Raw genomic sequence first — 27,203 nt, 5'->3', positions numbered from 1 at the left:
TTTGGAGAGGCATGACAAACATTTGATTATAGGGAATGGCTTCTCCTTGCTGAACATTATCTAAGTCAGGGCCTACCTCTGTTCATTTTGGGATATCAAGCGGACTTAATTATATTTCCCCTTTTCATTAATGTGTTAATGGCAATGCCAATTTCATTTGATAAATAACCTCTCCCAATGAACTGTGTATACATACACAGAGAACAAAAAGAAAAGAAAAAAAGAGGGGATTGGTGTTTGATATGATCCTTTTCAACTTGAAGTCTTTCAACCACATTGACTATTTAGTTAGGAGGGAGTAAATTACCCCCTAAGAGAATGGTGTCAGGTGGTTTGATTATATATCTTGACAGTCCTGAACACATCAGAAACAATTGTTTGCATCTTGACCCACTTACCAGGGTATATATGGTTCCAAGGGTTTGCATCCTAGCCATTTTCTTCCTGGGAATGCATGTAGGCCCTGTCATGTTTATGTCTGGCACTGGTGCCTCCCATTTGAGACTTTTCTGTTTACAAGTCCAAGAAACAATTTTCATTCTTCCTAAAGACTATAAGAATTTTTATTGATCTATGACTCTAACAACAGTGGTGTAAATGTGAAATTGGACCTGTCTTATATTTAATTATTGTTATTAATTTTGATATTGGTGGGTTTCTCTCCCACTACTTCCTTGTTTTTATAGTAGGTATTAATTCATCTGACCTCGTTTACAGATAAACATATATAAGACTTTTTTTTAATTGATTATATTTTAGAAGGCGGGAGATTTTAAGCATGCAAACAGTTTTTTTAAACATCAAGAGACAGCTCATTTCTTTATCTTCTTATTTTTTTGCAATTAATGAGGTTTTACAACAAAAGGATTTGACATAATTAATGGGCATCATTAGTGTAGTCCATTCTTTTAGACAGATTGAAAGAAATAGCAAATTTAAAAATAAAAACTGATGAAACCAATAATTGTGCCTCTCATATTTGTAAAATATGTGTCTAATTTAGCAGGTTAATATGATTTTTTAATGTGCTTGTTTCTGGCTTAATTAACCAAAGCTGTCTAATTAATTTCAAATATTCAGGTGGTTAAGAAAACTTAAAATGATTGGGAAATGCACAGAAACTAGAGTGAAATATCAAACTCTGTCCCCTAGTTGAACCAAGTAAAGAAAAGAAATTTCTTACTAACCCATACATCTTTTCTCCTCTCTAATTAATATATAACCTTCATTATTTTACAAATCTTTAGGATAAATGAAGAACCACTTGTCTAAACACTCCTGGTAGATTAACTATGGCTTTATATGGACACATGAGCACAGCACTGAGTGTCTACAGATAGTTTAGATCAAAGAAAGAGGCTGAAAAACTGTAAGAAACATATCAGATCAAAAAGCCCTAAAATTAAAGTTATTTCAATGGAGGGATATGTCCCTAGGCACTTCTTTGTACTCAGGAATGTTACTATATCACAATAAAGACAGGGTGTCAGGAGGCAGGCCTAATCATCAATATAATGTTTAAACAGGTGTGCCTTTAAAAGAGAGTACATAGGGTTTGTCCTCCTTATTTGTGGCATTGTGGACTTCTCCCTGAAGTCCCTCTGAACACTGACTTAGAGACAGCAGACTGTGCATTGGGACTTGTGCATGAAGACTAAAAGTGTTTGCTACCCTGTGCATTTCACATGGCCCGAATGACCACAAAAATGCTGTGAATATTGACTTGGGGTTTACAAATACATTGTAGCACACAGGCATGCTTACAAATAAGGAATAATGTGAATCAACTGCATTTTAGCAAGTTTTATCCAGAATACTTTGGAAAATAATCTTTGGATCAAGTTAAGTGTTAACCTCTCTATATGTAAAAAGTTTATTTATCCAGAATGACAAATTCTCTCAAAGGTCCCCATAGCAGAGTTTTCTATACAAGTGGGGTTCAAAAATTTCTGTTAAAAATGGGATTAAAGGATAATAGAATTTTCCCATTAACTTTTTAAGGTTCCTTAGACTGTATATTTTAATGTATTAAAGTTATAACCTGTTTGTTGATGAATGCTTCCTCAAATACATGTATAGTGCAGACATCTGAGTATGGCTGGTCGGATGAGAACCGTAAACCTAATGGCAGAATTGACTGTGGCTGGAGAGGCGGACTTGGGCCAGTAATCAGAGCGACCTTATAGAACAGAGTAGAACTGTCCCTGTAGGTTTCTGAAACTGCAAATATTTACTGAAGTAGAAAGCTTCCTCTTTCTCCCAAGGAGTAGCTGGTGGTTTTGAATAGCCCACTGTCTCACCCGGGTTCTTCATACTAATCTTCCCATTTTAAGTGCATGGCTTATTGATATGATAGTGTGTTTTCTTTTGTTGCATTTTTATTATGTGGTTTCCTATCATCTCATTTAAGTCTTTTAAACCTTTACTTTTTTAGAAGCTGCTGCTTCAAGACAAGGAAATATGCACACTTTGTCAAAAGACGGTTTATCCAATGGAGTGCCTCGTAGCAGACAAGCAAAGTTTTCATAAATCTTGCTTCCGATGTTACCACTGCAGCAGTAAACTAAGGTAAATGCTTTGATCGCTTGTGGCACAAGTATTTTTGGTATTCTTTGACTTGCAATTGCTCTTGACTCCCTCATCTCCTGGCTATCATTTCTCTGTCTGTATTTATCTGTATGTCTCTTCTCTTTTGTTATACACCACTCAGATGAGATCCGGGCATACTCTGCCCCCGAGGGACAGGTGTTAACTGATAACATCTTCAAAGTCCCTATTTCCAAACAAAGGTCACCTTCACACATGCCAAAGATGGGGCCTTCAACCTCTCTTTCTGTGTCAGACAATTTAAACTATAAAGAAACTGCATGTTTGTTTTGTTATCTAGTTGATTTGTGTTTGCATAGAGATACAGAGAAATTAAAAACTGCTGGTGCCACCTACTAACAAACACTCTATGTATTGGTCCCCCTAAGAAACTAGATAATTAATTGCATAAGCAGGATTTCTGATCCATTCAAAATCCAGTTAACTAGAAAGTTCAAGTTGTTGAGTTCATGGGTGTGTCTGTGTGTGTGTCTGCATGCATGCTACACTCAAGAGTTATTGAAAATTGCAACCCTTCATGTAGCTCAGTAATGTCGCACGGGGGAGCCCTAGGCTCTTGTATCCTCTATTTCTACACGTGCATCTAATCTAAGGTGATCAGATTTTAACATTGGTAAAGCAGGACAAAAGCGGGACACCATTGATAAAACTCATATCCTGGCGAAATAGCCACATGGCAGCCGAAAACCGTATACCCTGGCTTGTTGTGCATTCTTTCCAAAAATCAGGACTTTTTTTAAATGCCGCGGGACGCAGGAAAAATTGTTCAAAAGCGGGATGTCTGGTTAGCATCCCACTTCCTGACTTACATCTTGACATCCTACAAACTACAACAGACACAGCATGTAGGATACTGATAGTAACTATTATCTGATAGGAATGTTTCATTGATAAGGACATTCCTATGGTCAGCATGTCAATTATGCTGACTTGTTGAAATAGCAAATTCCCTATGAATTTTCCATTAAATATATCGATGCTAAATCTTTTTTTTTTTCTTTCCGTTTTTGGCAGTTTGGGAAATTATGCATCACTTCATGGAAAAATATATTGTAAACCTCATTTTAAGCAGCTTTTCAAATCTAAAGGAAATTATGATGAAGGCTTTGGGCATCAACAGCACAAAGACAGATGGAACTGCAAACATGAGAGCAGCCCTATAGACTCTATTCTACACGAAGAACCAAATACGTGTAAAAATCAGGCAGCGGACACCCCTATACTTGGAGATATTAAGCATGTAGATTCTACTAACAATGAAGTGCAAAGGGATGATCCCAGGAGATTTGGGGAGAGGGGGAAATTAAAGATCATTTGGCCCCCTTCCAGGGAGATGCCTAAGAAAGCCCTCCCTCTTGAGGAAGAGCTGAAGGTAAATAAACCCAAATGGCCACCTGACAAGACAACTCCAACAGCCCCTGAAATGCAAAGAGAACCCGTGCGAGAAGGGGCTAACACTCTGGAGAAGAATGAACAAGAGCAAGAGAGCGTATCTTTCCTGCAGCCGTATCTGCAGTCCATTCTTCTGTTTCAGAAAGAGGAAGGTATCGGAATCCCAGAGACGAGAATGCATGAAGCCCGAAGAGAGGAGAAGCAGGAACGGAATAAACACGCGCAAGATCAGCGGAAGGAGCCGGAGGAGAGAGAGAGTAGGAGGAAAAGCGAAGTGGATCTTAAAGACCCCAATAATGCGGATGTGCAGAGCCCTGCAAAGGAGAAAAATGGCAAAATGAATGAACCCGATGGTGCAGAAGTTTTACAGGTGGCGAACACAGATGATGAGGTGGTGCTGGAATATCGTAAAGAGAATTTGAATAAGAATAATAATAACAATTATGTAGCCATCTCGGAACTGAATAATTGTAGGCAGGAGACATCTATTTTAGAGTTTCCTAATCTATTACCGCTGTCAGGTGAAGCAAAATACACCGCAAGTGAATACGAAATTGAAAAGTTAGACACCACATCTAGGATTTCAGAGTTACTTGATATATTTGAATCCGAAAAGACTTATTCAAGAAACGTACTAGCTCTGGCTCTCAGTAAGCAGACTCACAGAGCGACTGCTGGCAGTCCTGTGCCGTCTGCCCCCGAGCCTGCCCTCCACAGTGGGCTAAGCATAAAGGGGAAAGATTCACTAGTCCCCTCTGATACAAAGAGATTAAACATCAGAAGTAATCACTCTCGCAAAAATGTACACCTCTTCTTTTCTAACACTGTGAAAATCACTGCTTTTTCCAAGAAAGATGAGAGCATTGTTGAGCATAGTTTAATAGATTCTATAGATCAAATTAAAAATATGCCATGCTTGTATTTGAGAGAATTTGGGAGGGACATTAACCACTGGCATGGGAAAACAAAGGGAGGAGCCCACGATAAAGGAAATAAAGGGGTTGATGCTCAGAGCGGTGAATGTGCAGCTCAGCCTTTGTTTCCCAACGTGGAGATAGGATCTGAACACCTTTCTGTGGAGGAGCAAATTAAAAGGAATCGGTGCTACAGTGATGCTGAGTGAAATACCATTGGCTGCTTGCAGCACACTCTCAGGCACTGAGCACCAGTGATGCCCTTACGCAGAATGTTTGGGTTTTGATAAATGCTTTTGTTGAATTTGTTTGTAAACATAATGTTCAGAGATCCCACATCAATCACAGTGGAATATGTCTTGCATTACAGCTTATGATTTTTTCACAATTTGCTTGAACCTACTGTGCTTGTTTTTCTGGATGAAATGAACAGTATGCTATGTTATCCTCAAAAATAACACTTAAGTGTACTGCTCTGTTTTTCTACAGGCCAGATAACATCTTTGATGAGATTCTATACTGTTGATATTTATCGCAATTCCTACACCTTCTTTATAATTTCTGCAGAAATAAAATTAAATCACCTGAGGTTCATACAAAGAAAAAACGGGTCTGAAACTTTTTTCCATTTGTTTTGTCATTCTAACTAAATATGTTCTCCTGTTTTATGAACATTTTCTTGGGGGACAAGTATTCACCATGTCTAACACACAAGAGTCTTGGAGGGGGAAAGTAGTAGAAGGCCACACTTTTACCAGAAAACATAAATTTCATATTTTCTTTTGTTTGTATTTCAAAGACATAATCCACTGCCACCCCAGTAGATTCTGGCTCATGGTGATCCAATATAGGAATTCCACGGACTGTAAATCTTTACAAGAGGACGTAGCTTTATCTTATTTGCTAGGATCAGCCAGTGGGTTTGAACTGCCAACCATTCCCTTCGCAGGCCAGTGCTTATCTCACAGTGACTCTTTAAATGATTACCCACATAAAAATAATGACCGTGGACAAGATGGATTAACACAGTGGCCACAACAATAGGCTCAAAGGGAACAACAATTGGGAGGATGGTGCCCAAGTGGGCACTGTTTGATTCTGTGGTACATCATGCTGCTCTGGGTTGGAACTTACTTGATGGCACTTAAGGACAACAGAAACAAACAAACACAAGAACAACAAAAACAAAAATTATCTCGAAGCAAATTTTTAAATGCTGTCTATTTAACACCAGACTTATGTGGGGTGCCCAACCAAAAAATTAAAATAAACCAAACAAACTCATTGCCATAGAGTTGATTTCTGCTCCTAGCAACCCTGTGGGGCACAATAGTACTGCCCCCTGAGGTTTCCATGGCGTAGGATCCTTACAGAAGCCGAGCAGCCAGTGGATTCAAACTGCCAACTGTTCAGTTACCAGCAGAGTGCACTAACTACTGTGCCACCAGGGCTGCATGTGGACTCCTTGCCCACCAATACACTGAACGAGTAAGCTTTCAAAGGGAAGTAAAGTATTCCCCTGGCATTTTTGTTGCGTCCTTTATTTAACTGATACATACACAAATTGTCTGACAACAATTTTTGGCATGCCTCTTTCTTAACTGCAATGACTATCAAACCTAATGATATATATTCCTCTGCATAAACACAAGTCATTTCCTTTGTCTAAGTGCAAAACCAAAACATGGTGCTTAAAATTATGTCCTTTTAGAAAGTATGACAAATTTCCTCTTGCTGGTAACATCTCCACAGATACCTAAGCCCTACATTTGTTTACCCAATTTAATAGCATTCTGTGCAAATTAAAGGCAATGTGTGGGCTTCTAATGCAAAACTCTTTACTCAAATGGTTGTATTGCATTACTTTTCATGCATTTTTAACAACACCATAGTAATTTATGCTAAGATAACACAAGTGTTTCCATGGAGAAGGAAATAGCTTATGAAAGATCATGACATAATATTTTAATGTACATTTTCTTAATGCCAATGACTCTTTTATCAAAATGACTCTTTCTTTATAAATATTCTCTCTTGCCACTTTGCCCACTAAATCTTGGTAGCTCAATTCACCACTAAATCATATTACAATCTGAGATTAAAAGAAGCTAATATCCACATCAGGGGAAGCAATGAAAACATATGAGTTCTTCTTTTTTTTTTTTTTTGGCCTTCATTTAGTCAACAAAATATTTTTTAAATCTTCTTGATCAAACATAATATTACAACTTTTGGCTGTGTCAACTTCTTTAGATGATACATAAGATTATTTTAAAAATTCAAATTTCCTTCTGAAATCCAATATACTTTGATTAATGAGTATTGGTTCACTCTACCTATGATGAAATCTCCCAGCCAAATACATAACACGCTTTTGAAGTCAAAATATAGCTGACCACAAAAGTCAAATATTCAATTACACTTTCTTATTGTTGCAGACAGAAAGCACATATCATCTTTAGTTCTAGTTTTTTAACTACTTACTGCCTAGTATAATTAAGCAATGTCATTATAATATTCCACTTCGATTTAATGTCATAGAATTATGTAATGAATATTTTATACTGTGTGCATACTCTAAAACTTACTCAGAATTATGTTATATAGAACTTTATAGTATATATAGCCAATGCCATCAAATTGATTCTGACTCACCCTATTGGACAAGGTAGAATTGCCTCTGTGAATTTCCAAGACTGTAACTCTTTACAGGAGTAGAAAGTTCCATTGTTCTTCCACAAAATGGCTAGGGGTTTCGAACTGCTGATCTTGCAGTTAGCAGCCTGACACACACCACTATACTACCAGGGGTCCTTCAAGTATATGGATATATAATATAAAATACTATTTTCAGAAATAAAATGATCTTGAAATGGAATCAAGATGAGGCCATGGTAGACCAATCCCCATACATAAGAAAGCTGTGTGATGGCAAAGCTTGGAATATAAGGGGTTTGGCCTTATTTATACAAGACTTGCATCTTCCAGTGAATCTTATAAAATGATCAATCCCCCAGAAAATTGAGCCGAATTCTCTTTGGCAGCTTCCACACTATCAATCCTTGTGACAGATTTGGGGCTCTGTGCATCAGTTTCTTTGGCTTGGAACAATGGTTTTCCCACAGTGCTGTAAAAGTTATGTAGAATGCAAACTTATCACTCTTCCCTGAATGTGCAACCAGCCTGTGAATCAGACATGTGGTCCCTCAGATTAACAATTTTCTTTAAACATCTCTAGAGTAATTTCTAAAGGTACATTAATTTTTCAGGGAAATTGAAGGTAGTTAAAAGAACACTTTCTCTACTCTCCTTTGATAGTTACTCACTCCTGGTTCCTGTCCAAATGAGGGGTAGGCAAGTTTTGCCACTGCCAGGAAAATGAACTTACAGAAAGGTCATCGCAGAAGCTGAAATGAAAAAAAACAAAGAACTTTCTTTCTCTATGGCAATATTATTGAGATCTCCAAATCTAATGTAAAAGTTTTTAAATGTACAGGTATTAAGAGTAATATAAAATCTTAGAAAAACCCCATCTACATGGAGCTCCGAAAGCGACTACAGGCATGATGTGCAGACTTAAGAGCCTTGGGAGCAAATGAGAAATGTGGCAAACTGCTGCGCCTCAACCTCCTGGAAATTAAATCTCAGAGAAGGAGGGAATTTTCTTCTTAACTATAATCTGCAAGTAATTTAACTGCAACCTTAATATGGTCCTGTGAAAGGGCTAATTTAAGCTTCCCAATGAGATCTATCTACTGTGGGCATGTTTCCTCCTAAATATAATGAGACATTTTTAAACATTGGATATTCAGATATAAATGAAGAAGTAGAAAGACAATAATGGAGTAGAATATCTACAATGTGATCCTTTCTCCCTAAGATAGTACCCTTTGTGGAACCCCAAAATCAACCCATCGTCATTGAGTCAATCCTGACTCAGTCACCTGACCTGGGGTTTCCGAGGCTACAAACCATTAGGGGAGCAGGCAGCCTCAGCTTTCTCCCTCAAAGGAAGTTATTAGTATTAGATGTCTTCTAGGCAGTTCTGACTCTCGTCAACCTTATGTGCAACAGAACAAACCACTACCCAGTCCTGTGCCATCCTCACAATTGTTCTTATGTTTGAGCGCCCTGTGCCAATCAATCTCCTGAAGGGCCTTCCTCTCTTTCACAACCCTCCACTTTACCAAGTGTGATGCCCTTCTCCAGGGCCTGGTCTCTCCTGACAACATATCCAAAGGACATGAGACGACGTCTCACCATCTTTGCCTCTGAGAAGCATTCTGGCTGTACTTCTTCTAAGACAGATCTGTGTGTTCTTTGAACAATCCACAGAACACGCAGTAGTCTTCACAAGCACCATAGTTCAAAGTGGGTAGGTGTTTTGAATAGCTAACCTTGCAGATAGCAATCCAGTACTTACCTGAAAGTGCCCCCAGGGCTCCTTCCTTTTGTAAAAAGTAAGTAAAAGTCAATGGAAAATCTGAAAAATAAAAAAACTAAAAAAACTGGGTTTTAATAAGTCAATAAAGCATTGCACAAATACTTTAAAAGCGCGAGTATATGGCAGGGATTTTAAAAAGTGAACATAAATATGATACCTTCCACATAAAGTTTTCAATCTACAACTGGAGCCAGATTTCAAAAATAATAAGACTACTTATAATCAATATTTGTGGCTATGAAAGAAATCAACTCATAAAAAATAAGTACAGCAAATATTGTATTAAATTTGAAGACTGCAAAACTATAGTAAATGAATACATGGGAAAAGTTTCATTATCTCAAAATGAATATAAGCAAATTTCATTCAGGATAAATTACTGATGTGTAATCATGTGATTCTGGACTTTGTGGTATGAGCTCTTCCTTCAGGAATAAAGGGTTAGCTTCCAAAATGTTGGGGTACCGCTCAGAGTTCGCCCGCAGCTGCTAACCCTCTGGCAGGACTGTTTTAGCTGATGAGAGCAGCTTCTCCATCCCTGTATTCACTGATCAATGGGAAGCAACTCTAAAAGATCACTGCAACTTTAAAACCTCAAGACGTTGTTGACTGAGCCCTCCCCTAAGACCGTAGCCAAGCTCCACTTCTCCCTCTGTCCCATTCTGCGTCCTTTCCTTTCCCAGATATCCAAATAATGCTCCAGTGAATCTCTCACCTATTAGGCTCTGGGTCAGAATTGACTTCGTGGAGAACTCAGTCTGCACCCATTGGTGTCAGGAGTGACACAAGAAACTAGACACCGGTTGAGCTACCTATTCGTCTCCTGGCTGGCAATGGGCACAAAAAGAGGGAGTCACTATTAAAACTTTCACCACTGGTCGACTCGGATGCTTAGATCAGGGGAAGCAAGGGCACATCCGCGCTTGTTCAGTACTGTTGAGTCAACTTCTACTCCCTGTGACCCTGTGGACAGCAGAATGAAACACCGCCCGGTTCTGTGGCAACCTCTCAATTGTTAATAAGTTTGAGCCCCCTCTTGCAGCCATTGTGTCAACCCATCTCAATGTTGGGCCTCTATTATGCAAGAATGGTGATCTATTTCAAGATCCTGTCAAAGATTTGAGACATGTAGGGGAAAGAGTAATTACAAGAAAAATGAAAATTAGTTGTTATTGGTAAGCCATATTACTACTCTGGGCTGGGTGGTGGGGGCGAGTAACAAAAATCTCAGAATGATTAAACAGCAATATGTGAAAAGTACAGACTCTTTTTGGTAACATATAAAGGTGTTCTCATTTCCTGTAGCGAAAGCTACAGAGAGTTCTCCAGAGAGCAGAAAAAGGTAAGGGCCAGGGCCAGGATTTAAATAAAAGGGTAACTGACTTCCGTGGAAGGTGAAATTCTCTGCCAAGTTTGGCTAAGTCATGGTCATTGCTTTGCTTGAATAGACTTCAGTCAAGAATAAGAGATGGGGACGTATTTGTTGATGCAGTAAAAAACATTGATGCTTCAGATCTTGTAAACCCAATGTATCTCACAGAAAGGACACCTCTCCTTCTACACTCATACTCAAAGATAATGTAGACACCTCTCCTCAATTCTGTGTACTTCTGCTGCTCTTAGATGGCCTCTCACACCCATGGACATGTCAGATAGGGTCTGTGTTCTTGATTGCACTTAGATGAGGGATCTGAGGATTATATGACTTTCCCAGTACTTCTGCCAACAGTAAATGACACTGACCACACCCATCTTGAGCAATGTCAGAAGTAAAAGTGAACAGCAGGAAACGCCCAGGGCTTAGAACCACTTGCACCATTGCTTCTGGCTTAGTCTAATGATCAAAGTTAGGTCAGTTGAGAGAGAGCACGGAAGCATTACTTGACCAAGGGTGTGAAACAGGGAAGGGTAAAGCCCTGAAGCCATTAATGCACATGACTGCCCTACATATTCAAAAGTAGATGTTTTATTGTAAATCGTAGACACTAAAGAAGGGCAATAAGTAGCTCCTGGTGTGCAATTGGCTTTAACAGTTCAATTTAAGATCATTTAGGCTGAAGATTTAGAGGTGCAAAGGAGCAGTAATTGACAATGACCACTGCTGCATCCATCTTGTGTGTTTTATAAAATGAGAGCAGATGCATACTTACTAATTTTTATGGTTTTCACATCATTTCATGAAGCCTTTTCCTTTAGGAAAAGAGCAGGCTGGATGAAGGAGATTCCACGTGAATTAACATTCCATACCTCTTTATTATTTGCACATACAGAAGTTTCCACAAACAAAATGAGTGCAAAGACAAATTTTGAAAGAAAATAATTATTGCATGGCTTTTATTAGATCATTAACTCTCTAATCTATGATATTTATTTTTAATAAAAATGTTTAGGATTTTGGAACTGAGAGAAAATACATAAACCAAGATTAACACTGGAAATGTCTACTAAAATTGATCAAATTCCAGGTGTGGCAGGTTCACTGAAGTTTAAGGAGGAGCACTGGGGTCTCACCTTTCTCTTAGTGGAGTAGTGTAAATGTCATAGTTTGCCCGAGGAACTTAGCCAAAAAATACGAGGTGTTGTCACGAGATGTTGGAATAGGTATATCATATAGGCCCATAATTGACTTATACTTTTCTTTGTGATACTTTGTCTCTTTTGAGCCCTCTTCCTCCTGGCAAAGTATCCCACTACAGCCAGAAAGTATGGGTCATGACCAGACCTGGCCTGACAAGCACCTGCAGAAACGACAGTCGTAGCCTTCAGATCTCCCTGGAACAAAAGTCCTTGTGTCAAGAAACACAAATAGTCTCTGGAAAGATGTTCCCAGATCAACTCGGAAGACGTTTTAAAGGAAGAAGGCCCATAAACCATATCCTGTCAAGGCGTATAGCCCCGTCCTACTGCGTATTCACGACTGTTTCTGTGAAATCTCTTACATATTCATAATCCCCTCCATTAAATCCCCGGTGGACATGTGTAAAGCTGTGAACCTCTTTGGGGGGTCCTTGCTCGATCACCCAGAGTGAAGTCCTCTTTCTCGCTCATCAAGGCTGCGTGTCTTTCTCAGCCTGCCCGGTGAGACCTGTGTCGGGAGCAGTTCAGTGACTCTTTCGGGGAATCCCAAAGGGATAATCTTGCTAGCTTTTCTCACAGAGCACGGCGTAAACCTGAAGGCTTTTAAGGTGAAGAAGTTTTAAGAGAATTGAAAACTATTTTCAATTTTCTGGCCAATTTCCTGGCCAGAAAAAAGGCCAGGAAAATTGTGGCAAGGAATTGTTTCCCTCACGACAAGTACCTGCTCATATTTCATGGATAGCAAGGGCTCTCCTCTGAGGATTTTGTTGGGAAATCTTGCTCCATCCATACAGCCCAGTCTTGCCCCTTCAGACTTTTTGTTTGTTCCCTAACCTCAAAGGAGCATTTAAAAGGAGCACCATTTGAATCCTTCAAGGAGGCCAAACTGCCATTTTTAATTGTGTGAATCAAGGGTAAGCAGAATTCTTCAGGGAAGGGTTAGATAGGTGTGTAGAGACTTAGCACACTAAAGCCAAACCCTCTGCAAGGGGTCAGTCGTGACTCTGAGCTACACTGTGGCATGGGGACAACTGCCTCAGTGGGTTTCCAACACTGAAAGTCATCATGGAAATAGAAATATTTCATCTTCCTCGGTTGGAGGGGGTGATGGTTTCAAACTACTAACCTTCTGGTTAGCAGTCCCACTCATAACTCACTATGCCACCAGGGTAAATCTAGATGGAGGGCAAACTGAAAAAACAATAGCTTCTCATTTTGATATTTTTGTTTAATAAAGGGTTCTATGGTTTGTGACTTCTTAAATTACCATATGTGTTTGTGTGTGTGTAATTAGGAAATTTGCATGTTAATCATTATAGTGAACGTAGGTAACCTGTCTGTGGAACTTATTGACTTAGGAATATTTCTAATAATTGAAAAATAAGAGGTCTGGATTAACCATTATTTATCCGGAAATTCTAGACAGGCAGGCAACCCCTTGTAGTTAATTAGAGCAAGTGGTGTACACTCATAAAAAATAATGTTAATTAATAGCATGTGTTCATCTCTTGCTGTATTCCAAGTTCACATCAAGGCAAGCACTTTGGCCCTTGATCTCATCCAATCAGCATAAGTATCCCATGGGCTTGGTTTGAAGTTAGGCTTTATTATTACTGGGAAAGAATCTGTGGATTAGAGAGGTTAAATTATTTGCCAAAGTTTATCCAGTTTATAAATTCTAAACTATGGATGGAGATGAATTCTAACTGGAAAAAAAAGAATTGTCCATTAAGCATTACTCACTACCATCAGGTGATTTCTGATTTACAGTGACCCTAAAGGACAGGGTAGGACTGACTACTCCTGTGGGTTTCTGAGACTGAAAATCTTTAGGAGCTCCCTTGGAGAGGTTGGTGGTTTCAAACTGCTTCCCTTGTGGTTAGTAGCCCAATGCATAACCACTATGCCACCAGTGCTACCTCATTTAAACTTGAATTTTCCTTATTCATATGCCTCCTCAGCAAATTATTATGCTTAGAAATCATATAACATATGAAATGTTCAGATATGTAGATGCATAGATCTGTAATGTAAAAAGCTGCTAACCGAAAGATCAGTGGTTGGAATCCACTGGAAAACCGAGGCCACCTGTTTCCTTAAAGAGCTCATACATTCCGGGAAGCCCCTGGGGCAGTGCTGCGCTGTGCTATGGTCTCCCTATGAGTCACAATTGATTACACAGCAATGGGTTTGGTTTTTTATGAATATATACATTTATTACATCATATTGAAGATCCCTGGGTGGTGCAAATACTTTTCAGTTAGTTACTAACCCAAAGTTTATCAGTTCAAACCCATCCAAAGGCACAGTGAACGAAAAGTCTACTGATCTGCTTCTGTAAAAAATAGCTAAGAAGACCGTGTGAAACAGCTATTCTCTGTAGTGCATACGCTGATTGTGACTCAGCACCTGCTCCAAGGCAGTGAACTGGGTTTTGTTTGTTTACAGGAGATAGTTGTGTATAACACAATATTCATTGCATTTTGTATGAGTGCATGCATGTGTAATTGTGTATATGTAGGAGTGTGTGTGTGTGTGTGTGTGTGTGTGTGTGTGTGTGTGTTAGGCCGGGTTGACTAGAGAAACAAATCTAAGGATACTCAAGTGTGAGTCTATAAAGAGCTTTATATCAAAGAGAAATTTTATATTAAAAAAATCCCGGCCAGTCCAGATCAAGTCCATAAGTCTGATATTAGCCCACACATCCAATACTAGTCCAAAAATCCTTCTTCAGATTCACGCAGGCACATGCACTGATGCAAAAGGCAGGAAGATCACAGGCCAGTGGGTGAAAAGTCTTGTGGATCCAATGGCAATGGAAGCCTCTCAGTGCTGGCCAGGTCTCCACATTGGCTCCTCCAGCTCTCTGAGAGTGGCTCTTCAACAGGAAGTTGAAGCAGAGGGAGAGTGTATCCCACCTCCAGAGAGAGAAAGTTCCCAGGATCCTCATGAGAAGGCCACACCCACAGGAGGCGTCATCTGACTGTGACCTGACAGGCTAGACTTTACCCCTACATGTATTTATCAAGTTGACATGAAATTATGTAACTACCACAGTGTGCATACTTTGTGTTATGAGTATAAGCAGGTACCTGTGTCTACGCATATCAAAGACATATTTATCATGCAAAGTAGAGAAAAAACCATCAAGATTACTTACTGAAAATGGCATCAACTGCGAGGAATGGGAGTGAAGGAAGCACATCCTTCCTACCAGCTCGCTGCCTTAAAGGCAAGCAGAAAGGAAGCTGCTCTTTTTCCATCGATGAAATTAACAAAAGCAATTGGATGTGGCAGAGAGGAGATGTCAGGTAGAAATCAGCACATGTGGGACTTGAAGATTGTGGATAACTTGGAGAAAGGCATCAATGCCTATGCTGCGAGTGATTACCTCAGTCTCTGAGTGGCTGTAAAACATGGCAGATTTGTCCCTGTGTCAGGAAATGTCAGGTCTTTCATCGACTCAGACCTGGTTACATGAAAAGAGCCGGGAATTATTTTCCCTAAATACTAGAGCTTTTCATTTTTAAGGTCTGAATGTTTAAAAGGACATTTTATGAGGAACACACGAGCATGTGCCTATTTCTTAATTTATAAGAAAATTATTAAATCACCAGCATTTCAAAAAGCCTGCTTTCAATTACTCATGAAGGTATTGCCTACAGAAAATGTTCAATTCCAGACTGGCATCTCCAAATTACCCAGGCCACTGGCTCCCTTCCACCTTCACCTCTGTCTGCAGGGAATAAGAACGAACTTCAATATCAGCAGAAGTAAAACATAATGGCCACATTTATAGAATAATTTCTACTGATATTTTTATTCTAAGGCAGAAAGAATTGGCATTCCGGCATACCCTGGATTTCGACTGCTTCTGCTTTCAATGGCAGCCTTTATAAGACCCGACTGCAGACTGTCTCCATGGGTCTTCTTCGCGGGCTTCCCTATGCTCAAGGTCGGCAGCCCCTGACTCCCGGGACAGCGTTGTCAGCATTTTCCATTGTGACGGCATGCTGCTTCTACCCACCCCCAGACCACTCCTCTAAATAGTAACTAAATGGATGAATACCATCCGTTTCTGTGCACAGCAACTTGCAAGATTTTGCAGAGAAATCTTTAGCGTCTGCCCCCAAATACTAATAATGGAGAGAACGTGAAATAGGGATAAAGGAAGAAGGAAAGTAATGTTCATGGAATGACCTTGCTGTTTCTTCGGAGTAGAACAACACTCCACAGGCTTTTCGAGATTCTGGACCAGTGGGCTGCTAACTGCAAGGTCAGCGGTTGGAAGCCACCAGCCAATCTGTGGAAGAAAGACTGGCTTTCTACTCCTGTGAAGAGTTAGTCTTGGAAGCTCATCGAGGCAGTTCTACCCTGTCCTGTAGAGGCGCTGTGAGCCCACAATGACTTGGCAGTGCGTTGGGTTTGGGGGGTAAGTTTTGGAACTTTCGGAAGCATATCCACAGGCGTTTTCTCTTGAGGTACCTTCAGGGAGGTTCAAATTGCCAAACTTTGAGTTATTCATTAAGGACTATGCTGTTTGCATCACCAAGAAACCAGCATGGAATGCCTACATTTTTCCAAAGGTCCTGGTTTTGTTTTTGTTTTTTTAAATAAAGATCTATTAGGATTTTCTATTTAACACTTATATTAAAATCAATGGGATACTTTATCGTCATTAATTTATAACTGAGGTACTGTAACTAATGCTCATTTGGGTTTAAACATTACTTCTGAGATAAGGTATTATCTCTATGTAAAGAACTAGAGACTATAAGTTGCACAGTTAAAGATGCTGAATTATTTTCGCTCCTTCTCCTTCCTCCTCCCCAAAAGGAATCGGTTCATCGCAAGCTAGAAGAGAGTGTGGGGATACCAGCCACAAACAAGTGGCCCTAAACTTACTTCACTTAGGTCTGGGCAGTAGAGATAAGTGAGAAACCATAACAGAAGATTTTGTCTAGGGAAATAGCTTAACATTATGGTTTTCATTTAAGGAAGGTAATACGTAGATGGGGGGTGGGGGGCAAGTAGAAGATGTAGCGGCAGAACTGGGGCTTCTTTAGTGAGGACAGGGAAAACATGATTAGTTCTGACTCTAGGATCATCGCAAGGCAAGAAGTAAAGCAAGAGAGTGTAGTTATTAGAGTCTTAACTGGAGCTGTAACAGAAACACGCCAAAATGTCAGCATCTTCATGGAAGAGGGTCTTAACCCTGACTTATATTACAATCTGCTCTGGGTTGGGGAGGACAAGATTTTATTGCATAAAGGCTTTCAGTTGCCTAGAGTCTTTCGCTACTGTGACTTTGCCCTCATCAAAAACCTCAGAGTTTGGTTTGTTTCTTGTGGTTTTTATTTGGTAGGCAGATGGGGAACGAGAATGAACGTCTGCAGGAGGTTTCCATGGGCCAGACCAGAAAATGACGCCCCCTCACCTGTGCCAGCATTTCATTAGCCAAAACTCAGCGTCAAAGTCACACCTAGCTGCGCCAGAGCTAGGGAAATAGAGTCAAAAGAAGAGAAGAATGTATATGAAGGGATTTCAAAAAGTTCAAATCTCAAAAAGATGCACTTTGTGTGTAAGTGAAGCTCTCTGCCACAATGAGACAGAAGGAAGGCCCGACTTCCAGACCCCAATCACGTCGATACCTTCCGTGTCCTTTAATGGAATATGATCTTTGAAAATTGGAAATTGTACAGCTTAGTGTTTAATTTAGTAAGCCTCCATTGACATTCTTTGGGAAGATTCAGGTATGAATTAACCTAGGTCAAAGCAGGCACATCGGCCACGTCTGAAGGAGAAGCAGGGACCCACCAGAGGTATAAACTAAAAGCCCAGTAACACAGAGTTAACAGGAGCCTAGGAAAAGACCAAGTAGACAGATAGTTTAGAGTAGACCTCAAGGCAGGAACTCAAGCATGGGAACCCCAAGCAAACTTGCCTATCTAGGATCCTAAGAGTTCAAAGACCCCCACTCATAGAAGGATAGATGTGTGTGGCTAAAGATGTGTGACAATAGAGACACTATCATAGGGATTCAGTCATGGCTGCAAGGTCCAAAGCAGCACATTGCTTCCCTGGAACTACCCAAGAGGCCATCTGTGAGACACAGTAAGATTGCCTATTGCCCACTGTGATAGGTAGGTTTATTGTACCAACCTGGCCAATAGGAACATGTGGGATTAATAAGGTCACAGTCTGATTGGAGGGCAAAGAGATAAATGGCTCCGCAAGCCCTGCCTCTCTCTCTCTTGCTCTCTGGTGATGAGACCAGCATGCACCTGCTAATTCCATGCCTCAACTCATGAGCTACACTACCTGTGGGACTTCCAACCTGTGGCTCACGTTGCTAGGGTTTGAGGTTCTTTTGAGACCTGCTTTGCCACACTGCTGATGTATACATCACTTGAGCTTGGGACTGTCAGGTCTTGTTGTCTTGCTGACGGTTGGTGACCTGCCCTGCTGTTTGCTGCCTGTGGCCAGACTGCCTGCATTGCTCTGTGGAAGACTCAGCTGTCTGCTTCTTTGATCTTGGACCCAGTGGCCCTTGCAAGTTGAAGGACTTCCAATATATTAATTGTTCCATGTAAGTGAGTTGAGCTGAGCCCTCTGTACTGCTGTGTGGACTAATTAGCTGTTATATTCCTTCATGCTGTAGATATATATCCTCATATATATAAATCATAAGTGACCTGGTTTTGTTTCTCTAAAGAACCCTGTCTAACACAACCTCTGTTCTGAACCTTTCTTTCCACGGCTTTTCAAAACTTGATTTCAGAGGCTGGAGCATTGCTGCTAAACTTAGGAGAATAAGAAAAACGGAAAAGTAGTGAGAAAGAAGCTTATGAATAGTTGATGAGGATGTGGCTAGTGCTCCAAATTCTGAGAGAAAGGGGACATTTTCTGCTGTTGACAATTAATATGTTTAGATAAATGATAAGTGTGCTGAGGAACACAGCATTCTACATCCAAACATTAATGGGTTTGTCATTGGCATTTTCTATTGTTTTGTACCATCCATGACCTCTGTGGCTTTGCTATCACAGATATGGGAAATTTCATATCATGGGAGCCACGCAATGGCATAGGACAAACACATGGACCACACTATGGGGGGAAAGTTGTTCACACCTTAGGCAAACAGGATCAGACCACCACCTTCCATGGTTTATGGGTGTTGGGAGAATGCTGATGGCTCAGCCACGGGAGCTGATGAAAGAATGGCTGGCCTGCCTCTTTGCCTGAGGAAATGGGAACTTGCCTCCTGTTCCCTGACTAAAGCTGCAGCAGGCAGTAGTCTGCACACTTATCATTACTTCATGTTCCCAGCCTCATCCGCCCCTCCAGTCTCTGAGTGACTTGCCTGATGTGTTACTGCTTCTCTGTAAACCTTCAAATTATTAATTGTCCGTTTGTGGAAACCTGGCATGAGATGAAGACTACATGACAGGAAGAGTATTAAACCTGTCCTTAATAAGGTTTGGGACCCTAGAGTGTCTATACTGCAGGGACTCCCCCTGCCCTAACTCTTGACTGTCCCTTTAGTATGTACGTTTTCTCCTGCATATCGTGCCCTCTCAAACCCATTCGATTGGCAGGATAAGAATAGGTCTCCCCATGACCTTACACACAACACGATTGCTGCTGTTGGCACCATTTCAACTGCTGTTCTGCCTCCCCTCCTTCTGTCGGTAATGACCTTCGGATATTTGACCATGGCAGACACTTCAATATTGTCCTCTCCTTTTCTCTCTGTATGTGTTTTGTGTGCTCCTTTGTCTTGTTTTCTTGCATTTACTCAAATTGAGTTCTTGTGAAGGACTGGGTTGTGCCCTAGCCCCTACCCCTGTAAATATTAGCCTGTTTCAACAAGACTTTCTTTTCTACATCTAAATACTTCTCAGTTATACTAAGAGCAGATTGGGCACAGAGGCACACATAGGGACAGGGAAGACAGAAGGTGAACACAGAGGTATGAACAAAGAATGCTGGCCACTACTAGATGTAGAGAGAGGTAAAGAGAGATTTCCTCCTAGAGCTATACATTGAATTTTAATTTTTAACCTCCTGAACGGTGGGGGGAAACGCATTTTTTAGGCCACTCCACTTCTGTATTTGTGTTAGGGCAACACCAAGCAACTAAGGCAGGGCCTACTTAAATTTTATGGATACAAAAGTCTAGAAAAAAATTTGCCAGATCTGACCTCACACCACGTCTTCATGTGCAAGAGAAGTTACATATTGTTTTTGTTAAGAGGACAGGGAAGCCCTACAGACTCCTTAGAGTACGCTGTAGATATTAATATATAAATAAATACATTCTTTTTTATTTCAAATATTAAAATGCAGTAAATTTATAGAGGTACCCTGTTCTGATGCCTAATCAGACACAGGTATTTTAAAATTCCTGTTTGAATTATAATTGTTCAAATATGAGTACACGTTAAACAATTAACAAGTTACTTTTGAGCCTATTGAATGTAAAACTACTAACACTAACTATGAGCAATATGTGCAAGGAATTTAGAGCAAACAGAGGAACATATTCTGCTTGTTGAAAAGGAATTTGAGGCTTGTGTTTTGTTTTTTATTTTCCTCATCAGATAAATAAGTAATTTGTGATGTACTAAATAGTCATATATAATTAATAGAATCAGGTGTCACTTTATTTATAGGTTACTTTTTCAATGCCAATATTAAAAATAAATGGTGGATCTTTAACACTAAATAGATTAAAAATACTATTGCATTCTAAAGAAGTGTGTTATACATACATTTCTCTAAATGGAGCAACGAGGTCCTCATACTATACTTTTAATTTTTATTTAATCTCATTGAAAGTTCCTCTTTTTTCCCTTTTTATCAAAAGTTACCAAAGTTAAAGTGTAAAGAGCCTTCATCTCTTCTAGATTCCATCCTTTGTCTCCTCAGAAATCTTGTTTCATCAAGTATGTTTCTTGTTTCCGGCAACATAAGCCTGTTCGTTTTTGTCATGTTCTGATTGCCTCCATCGTAAAAGAACAGCACGTTCCTAGAGGACCGTCCTCCTGCTATTCTGCATCTCCTTCCTTCAAAAAGAAGCTATATGCTTGACACATGGGAGGACTGTATGGATTGGATAAGAGCTGTAAGAGCCCCCAGTAAAAGTATGTATAATCAAAACAGGAGCTGCATGGAATACAACTTCCAGTTCAGTTGATTCTTTTTCTTTTTCACATAAAATTCAATCAACAACAAACTAAAGTCTCCCATCTATTATCAGTGGCATGCTAGTTATTAATGACACTTTTTAATCTTTTTAGATAATTCTAGCTCTTACATGTCAATACCACTCTTTCCAGGACTCGATTACTTTGCCCGGAGCTCCTCACTTTGTAGCTGTATTTTAATACACAATAGAGACTGATTTCTCTTGGCATTCTGATCATCTTCATCCTCCTCTTGACATGTAGACACTCTTGTTCTTTTTGTGACCTTTGGCTTTCCCTGTTTAGGGCTTTTTCTTCATGTAGGAACCACTGACCTCACCTTCACATTTTGGAACACGTGTAGCCATTTGGGAAGAAGTCTTATAATAGGAGCACCAGCTCAATGAACCTCAATTCTGTGCGATATCTGTTGATGGTTACTCCCACCTTACAGTCATCTTCCACTTCCTATCCACGATGCACATCTGCTCTGCGCAGCATCTAAATTTCTAGTTGTTCAGTCTCTGCCTTTTCCAGGGCTGATTTTCCCCTATCTCCCCCGGGAGTGTCCATTCTCCAGACATTTCCAGGATTCTCTCCTCAGTTGTTATACATTCTGCCTAAATAATTATATCTACCTTCTTGCATCACTCGCATGGAGAACGCCATTGTTTTATCTCCAACTCTTTAGCTAGGATCTTACTCCTGAGCGGCTCTTCTTTTCCTCTATGTGCTATTCCTTCGTGGAGACCTTAAGCTCAACATCCTGTAGTTCTCTACCAAAGCATTCTCCTTTGCAAGTTTGACTACGTGCCTGGGTGCTGTGTGAATTGAACGGGATACTACAGACAGCATTCAATAGAGCAGTCCCTCTCGCCTTACTCCCTTTGTCCTTTCTCTTTGGATGCTTTTCCTTGCCTTGCCCCGAGTGACCTCACATGTTATATTTCTTACGATCAATTCATGATTGTGATTCTGTATATGCAATTCATTTAAAAAGTGATTTCACTAGGCAAGTATATAATAGGTGAGTGCTGTAGCAATTAAACTATTGGGGAAAATATCAATTCAAACATCTTTTAATCTTTAAAATATTCTCTCACCACCTTAGACGGATTCAGGTGTTGTCCTCCATATGTCTTTGTGCAGAGAACGATAACAAACTTTCTCGCCTGATTGCACAAGAGAATGCAAATGTCTTGAGATTAGAAAATGTGTTCTTATCATGCCTGTAGCCTCAGTTACAGGAATAAAGTAGGTCAAGGCTAGGAAGCTAGAGAAAGAGTCTTGAGCTCCTTCCATGTGGACTGGTTATGGACGAAGATTAAATTGCCTAGGCAAGATAAACAGACTGCTGAATTGAGAGTATTAATATTGTATTTGAACATGACACTATATTTGGTTTACAAAATAAGTTATTGGACATTGTATATAGTACCTTTGAGCTTAAGGATTTAAGGCAGCCAACATTTGACACTGAGAAACTAATAAACAATGAAACAGAAGCATGAAAATGCATGCTATACATGGAAAAGGATAGATTGTTTTTGAGGTCGTAACATAACTCAAAAAGAAACAGAACAACCTGAAGCCATTTAGAGATTTTGACTCCCACTTCATTCTGACAAAAAAAGGGGGGGGCATTTGTTTGAATAGTAAGAAGGACAGAGTCTCAGGAGATACTTAGCAAAAGGAATAATTTTAGGGATAAGGTATTAATTATGAAAATTTGAATAGAAAAATCCAGCGAAGAGTTAGTATTATGTGATTCTGGGATGACAACAAGAGTCATCTAATGTCCGAATAATTAATTGCACTAGGCTTACATTCTGAGCACTTGGTTTGCTGAAGGTGACCGTTTACGTGGGCGCCCTAAGTCTATTTTGGAGCCTCCAAATAGATTCAGTCTCTGTTGAAGTCTTCCCAACTATTGACCAGCAATGAGAAAAGATTTGACCTCAGGTTCATTGAGCCTGAAAGTGGATTAGTATCAGTCCCCTAGCCAGCCCAGGGACAGGCCACTTCACCCTCAAAGCTTTTCCTGGACGAAGCCTCGATGGAAATTGGGGTATTAGAGTACCACGGTGGAGCCACAGGACATGATCTTGGAAAATTTTCTAATCTACAACAGTGTACATATCCCAGTCATGCATGCTTTCCTACGTCTGTAGTCCTAGCTCCAGCTCTGATGTATTGATCTGCTGCAAATCATAATTTATGAGTCTCCTTTGTTCGTCATGTCCTATTTGGGTAGTCACATGCTTGTGAATCTTTGGACACCACTGAGTACATTCTTACGGTCTCCCTTATCCCGTGACTTTCCTTGTTTTTGTCTTAAGACTTAATAAATGTGTCTCTATAACTTATATTTAAATTGGATGTCTCCTTTCTCCCCTAGAACAAAGGAAAAGGAGTTATTGCTTGTGGACTAGGTCTCTTTCATTTTTAATATTTAAACTCTGAATTTATGAGAGGATATAAGTTTTCTTTTGCGTTTATAACAACGTGCTACAAATGTGATCACTTCAAACAACATAAGTTTATTATCTTACAGTGCTTGAAGCTCCAAAATCAAGTTACATGTAGATCGGTGGTCTTTCTCGTATCTATAGGAGAGAATCTGCTGTCTTTCCCAGCTCCGAGCAACTGCCGCTCTCCTTCGCTCCTGTGGAAAAGCTGCACTGCACTTTCAAGTCTCTCTTATTTGACTTTGAAGGCATAGCCACATCGTCTTCTCTGATTCTCACTTTGACCTTCAAATCTCCTTCTAGGAATCTTGGTGACCTAGTAGATTGCATCCCTTTCTCTGAACTCCATTGTGACTATGCTGGATCCACAGAGATTATCCAGGATCTCTCCATCTCAGATCCTTCTTAATCACATCGCCGAAGGCCCTTTTACCCTGTAAGTAACATGCTCATAGGTTCTGAGGATGTTTGGGACATCGTTGGGAAAGGAATTCTTTTATCTACCCCAGAGGGTAATTGAAAAGATAATTTAAAAATTAGGCTAATATCTAAATTTCATTCATTTCTTAACATTGACAGTCTTTTTCTATATTCAAATCTATTCCTTATAGTAGGAAGTTCCTGCTTTTATGCCATTTTCACATTCATAATCATATTTAAGAAACCCCCCTGAAAGAGTTAGGAGAGATACCTCCTTATTTTATAGATAAGATCATTGAGGTTCATAATAGCTTAGTCAATTGTTCAAAAACCCCACAATGGTGAATATCATCTCTGAAGCACCAAACCATGTTTTCTATCTAAACGCACCCACTCCTATTTAATGAATCAGACTCATGGCAACCCTAGCTAGGTATGGTTCCCAGGACTGTCGACCTTTACAGGAGCAGTTAGTCACACCTTTCTCCTTGAGAGCAGCTGGTGTGTTTGCACCAACGACCTTGCAGTTAGCAGTTCAACATTACTGCTCTAAAGCTTCTCCTTGTGATCAAAGGAGAAAGAAAAAACCAGGGTAGAACTGCAACTCTTTGTAGACATAGAAAGCCTCTTGTTTCTCCCAAAGGGTGGCTGGTGGTTTCAAATTGCTGACCTTGACCTTGCACTCAACACAGAACTCACCGGGCCAGCAGTGATCCAGTATAGTGGGAGAGTATTCTTGCATACCCACCCAAAGAGCTGCATCACGTTTAAGAGGTGGGTCGTGATAAACAGCAAGTGCATCCTCTAGCCCTTAAACCAAACTAAGAGACTGTTTAGGATTATATGGTGATCTTCGGTGACCAAAGCTGCTGGACAACTCAGGACAGATCAAAGCAGAAAGATCTGGAGCCCAGAGCAGTTCTGAGGCCATTGTGCTGCGATGCAGCAAGGAAGCTGAGAAACTGGCAGGCCAGAGTGGGGAACAATAGCCTTAAATGGGTGAGAGTTGACAACGTATTGAAGGAAGATCGTTCCTTGGTGTGTCACTTCGATAGACATGGACAGGGATGAGTGAGGCTTACAGAGAGTCGGGTTGTGCAAGCTCACTTAGAGGAAGCGTATGTCCTCTTGTTGGTAAGGACACTGACTCTGAGTGGTGCTAAGGGAGGTGTATTCAAATGTTTCTGGGTAGGAGAGGTATCTCTAAGCCTAAGTTTTGAGGGGAAGACACTGTCAAACCAAAGAACTACCTGAAGCAACAGTTGGAATTTTGATATGGTACCCATACCTCTCTTGATATAATTAAATTAATATTTAAAATTGACATAACTCAAAAGATTAGCATTACTACTTCCAGATATCTCTCTCTCTCTTCCTCTCTAACACACACACACACACACACACGCTCCTTCAGATCATATCTTTTGAGTTTGCACATATTGAATTTCACTCTTTTCTGCTATAAAATGTAATACTTTTTGAAGAATGCATCATGTCATTTTACCTACCATTACCATACCATATAGAATTGTTTCAGTGCATTTAAAAAAACAAAACAGCCGAAAACACCCCGTTTTGCTTATCAAAAGCCTCCCACTCATAACTTTGGACAGCCACTAAATGCTTTGCCATCTTTGTAGTTTTGCTCTTTCCAGAATCATGTAAATGGAATCATATGGTACGCGACTTTACAGACGTCTTTCACTTAGCAATATGCATTTAAGATTCCTCTGTGTTTTGTGTCACTAGATAACTCAATCCTTTTAATTTTTTCATGGAATAGTATTACATTATAAATATGTACCATCATTTATTTATCCATTCACCTATTGGAAGACAATTTGTTGCATTCAGGTTGGACAATTATGTAAAGAGTTCTTTGTAAACATTTATGTAAAGCTTTCTTTGTGTGAGGGGGCTTACATTTTCTAATTAGTTGGATAAATACATAGAGGCATAATTGCTGGATTGAATGATTAGCTATTGGGCAGCCATCTCTCAAAGTAGCTATACCACTTTGCCTTAGAAAGCTACTAGAAGTTGGAACCAACTCGATGGGAAAGAGAATACATATCATATTACTTTTTTACTATCGTATCTTCTTTGGTGAGACGTCTGTTCTGATCTTTTTGTTTGCAATTAGGTTACTTGCTGATTTTTCCTTATTACTGAGTTCAGATTATTTGTATAATCTGGCTACAAATACTTTTTCATATATATATTTGGAAACATTTCTTGCAGTTTATAATTTATATTTTCACTCTCTTCACGGTATTTTTCATTTCCTACAAGCTTTTCATTTTAATTAAGTGCAACTTATTAATTATTCTCTTTTTTAGTTCAAGTTTTTGTTGCTGTTTCTACTTAACAATATGTTTTATACATATTCCTTGCCAATAAACATATACTTACTATTCCAATAAAATATACTTACTATTCCAATAAAATAAGAAATGATACTATAGCATACAGAGGAAAATGATAGAGAAGAGAATATTTTCTGAGTTAGGGCAATGACCAAAAAAAAGAAGAAAAAAAGAATATTTTCTGGGTTAATTAAACATAAAAATGCAAAAAAATAGCGTTTTTTGTTTCTATGTATACATAAAAGCATTATGTGAGACACAACGAATAGTGCATTTTCTGCTCAGTTGCTATCAGTGGTTCACTCTCAAGATGGGTACTTAATGATAATCAGAATGTCAACACATCTTTGGTGACGCTACTTATAGCAGAGCCTAGGTCTTTGTGATAGAAAATGAAAGGCTTTAAAATCTAGGCGTATATAAGAATGGGACTTCAGGAAGAAAAGACTTAGTGGGAACGTGAATTTGAATCACAGAATCCCTGAATTTAAAGATGAAATCTTTAAAGCAAGATCAAGACAATAGTTCCTTTATGTCATCTCGATCACCCTTGCTTAATAATAATCATGACAAGGAGATTCCTTGTGAATTAAAGCCTTCTATTCAATATTATATTCTAGATTCTATGCATAAAAATACCTACCAATTCTGGGAAGGTGACCAGATAAAGAACCATTTACCTTATACTCGCATCCCAGTTTCCTTGAAAATAACCAAACACCAAAAGCAAACTCGTTGCCATTAACCAGTTGATTCCAATACACAGCAACCTTACACGTAGATTTGATCGGTCTCATGGAGTTCAAAGGCTGTAGTGTTTACA

At 39.6% G+C, this 27,203-nt stretch overlaps 1 protein-coding gene across 1 annotated transcript in view; it reads left to right on the top strand.

Moving 5' to 3' along the window:
• XIRP2 (xin actin binding repeat containing 2) overlaps window positions 1–3,709 on the top strand; it is a 113,988-nt gene extending 110,279 nt beyond the window's left edge. Inside the window, exons 8-9 of the mRNA XM_045297993.1 lie at window positions 2,435–2,568; window positions 3,622–3,709. Coding sequence (XP_045153928.1) covers window positions 2,435–2,529 — 95 coding nt within the window. The 3' untranslated portion in view covers window positions 2,530–2,568; window positions 3,622–3,709. The remainder of the gene's footprint in view (window positions 1–2,434; window positions 2,569–3,621) is intronic.
• The last annotated feature ends 23,494 nt before the right edge of the window (window positions 3,710–27,203 follow it).

This window comes from Echinops telfairi, unplaced genomic scaffold (assembly GCF_000313985.2).
Source record: "Echinops telfairi isolate 266 unplaced genomic scaffold, ASM31398v2 ScPeMD7_4;HRSCAF=17, whole genome shotgun sequence".
NCBI classification, from domain to species: Eukaryota; Metazoa; Chordata; class Mammalia; order Afrosoricida; family Tenrecidae; genus Echinops; species Echinops telfairi.
Note: the sequence above shows the minus strand (reverse complement) of the source record. Positions and strands in the feature narration are given on the sequence as shown.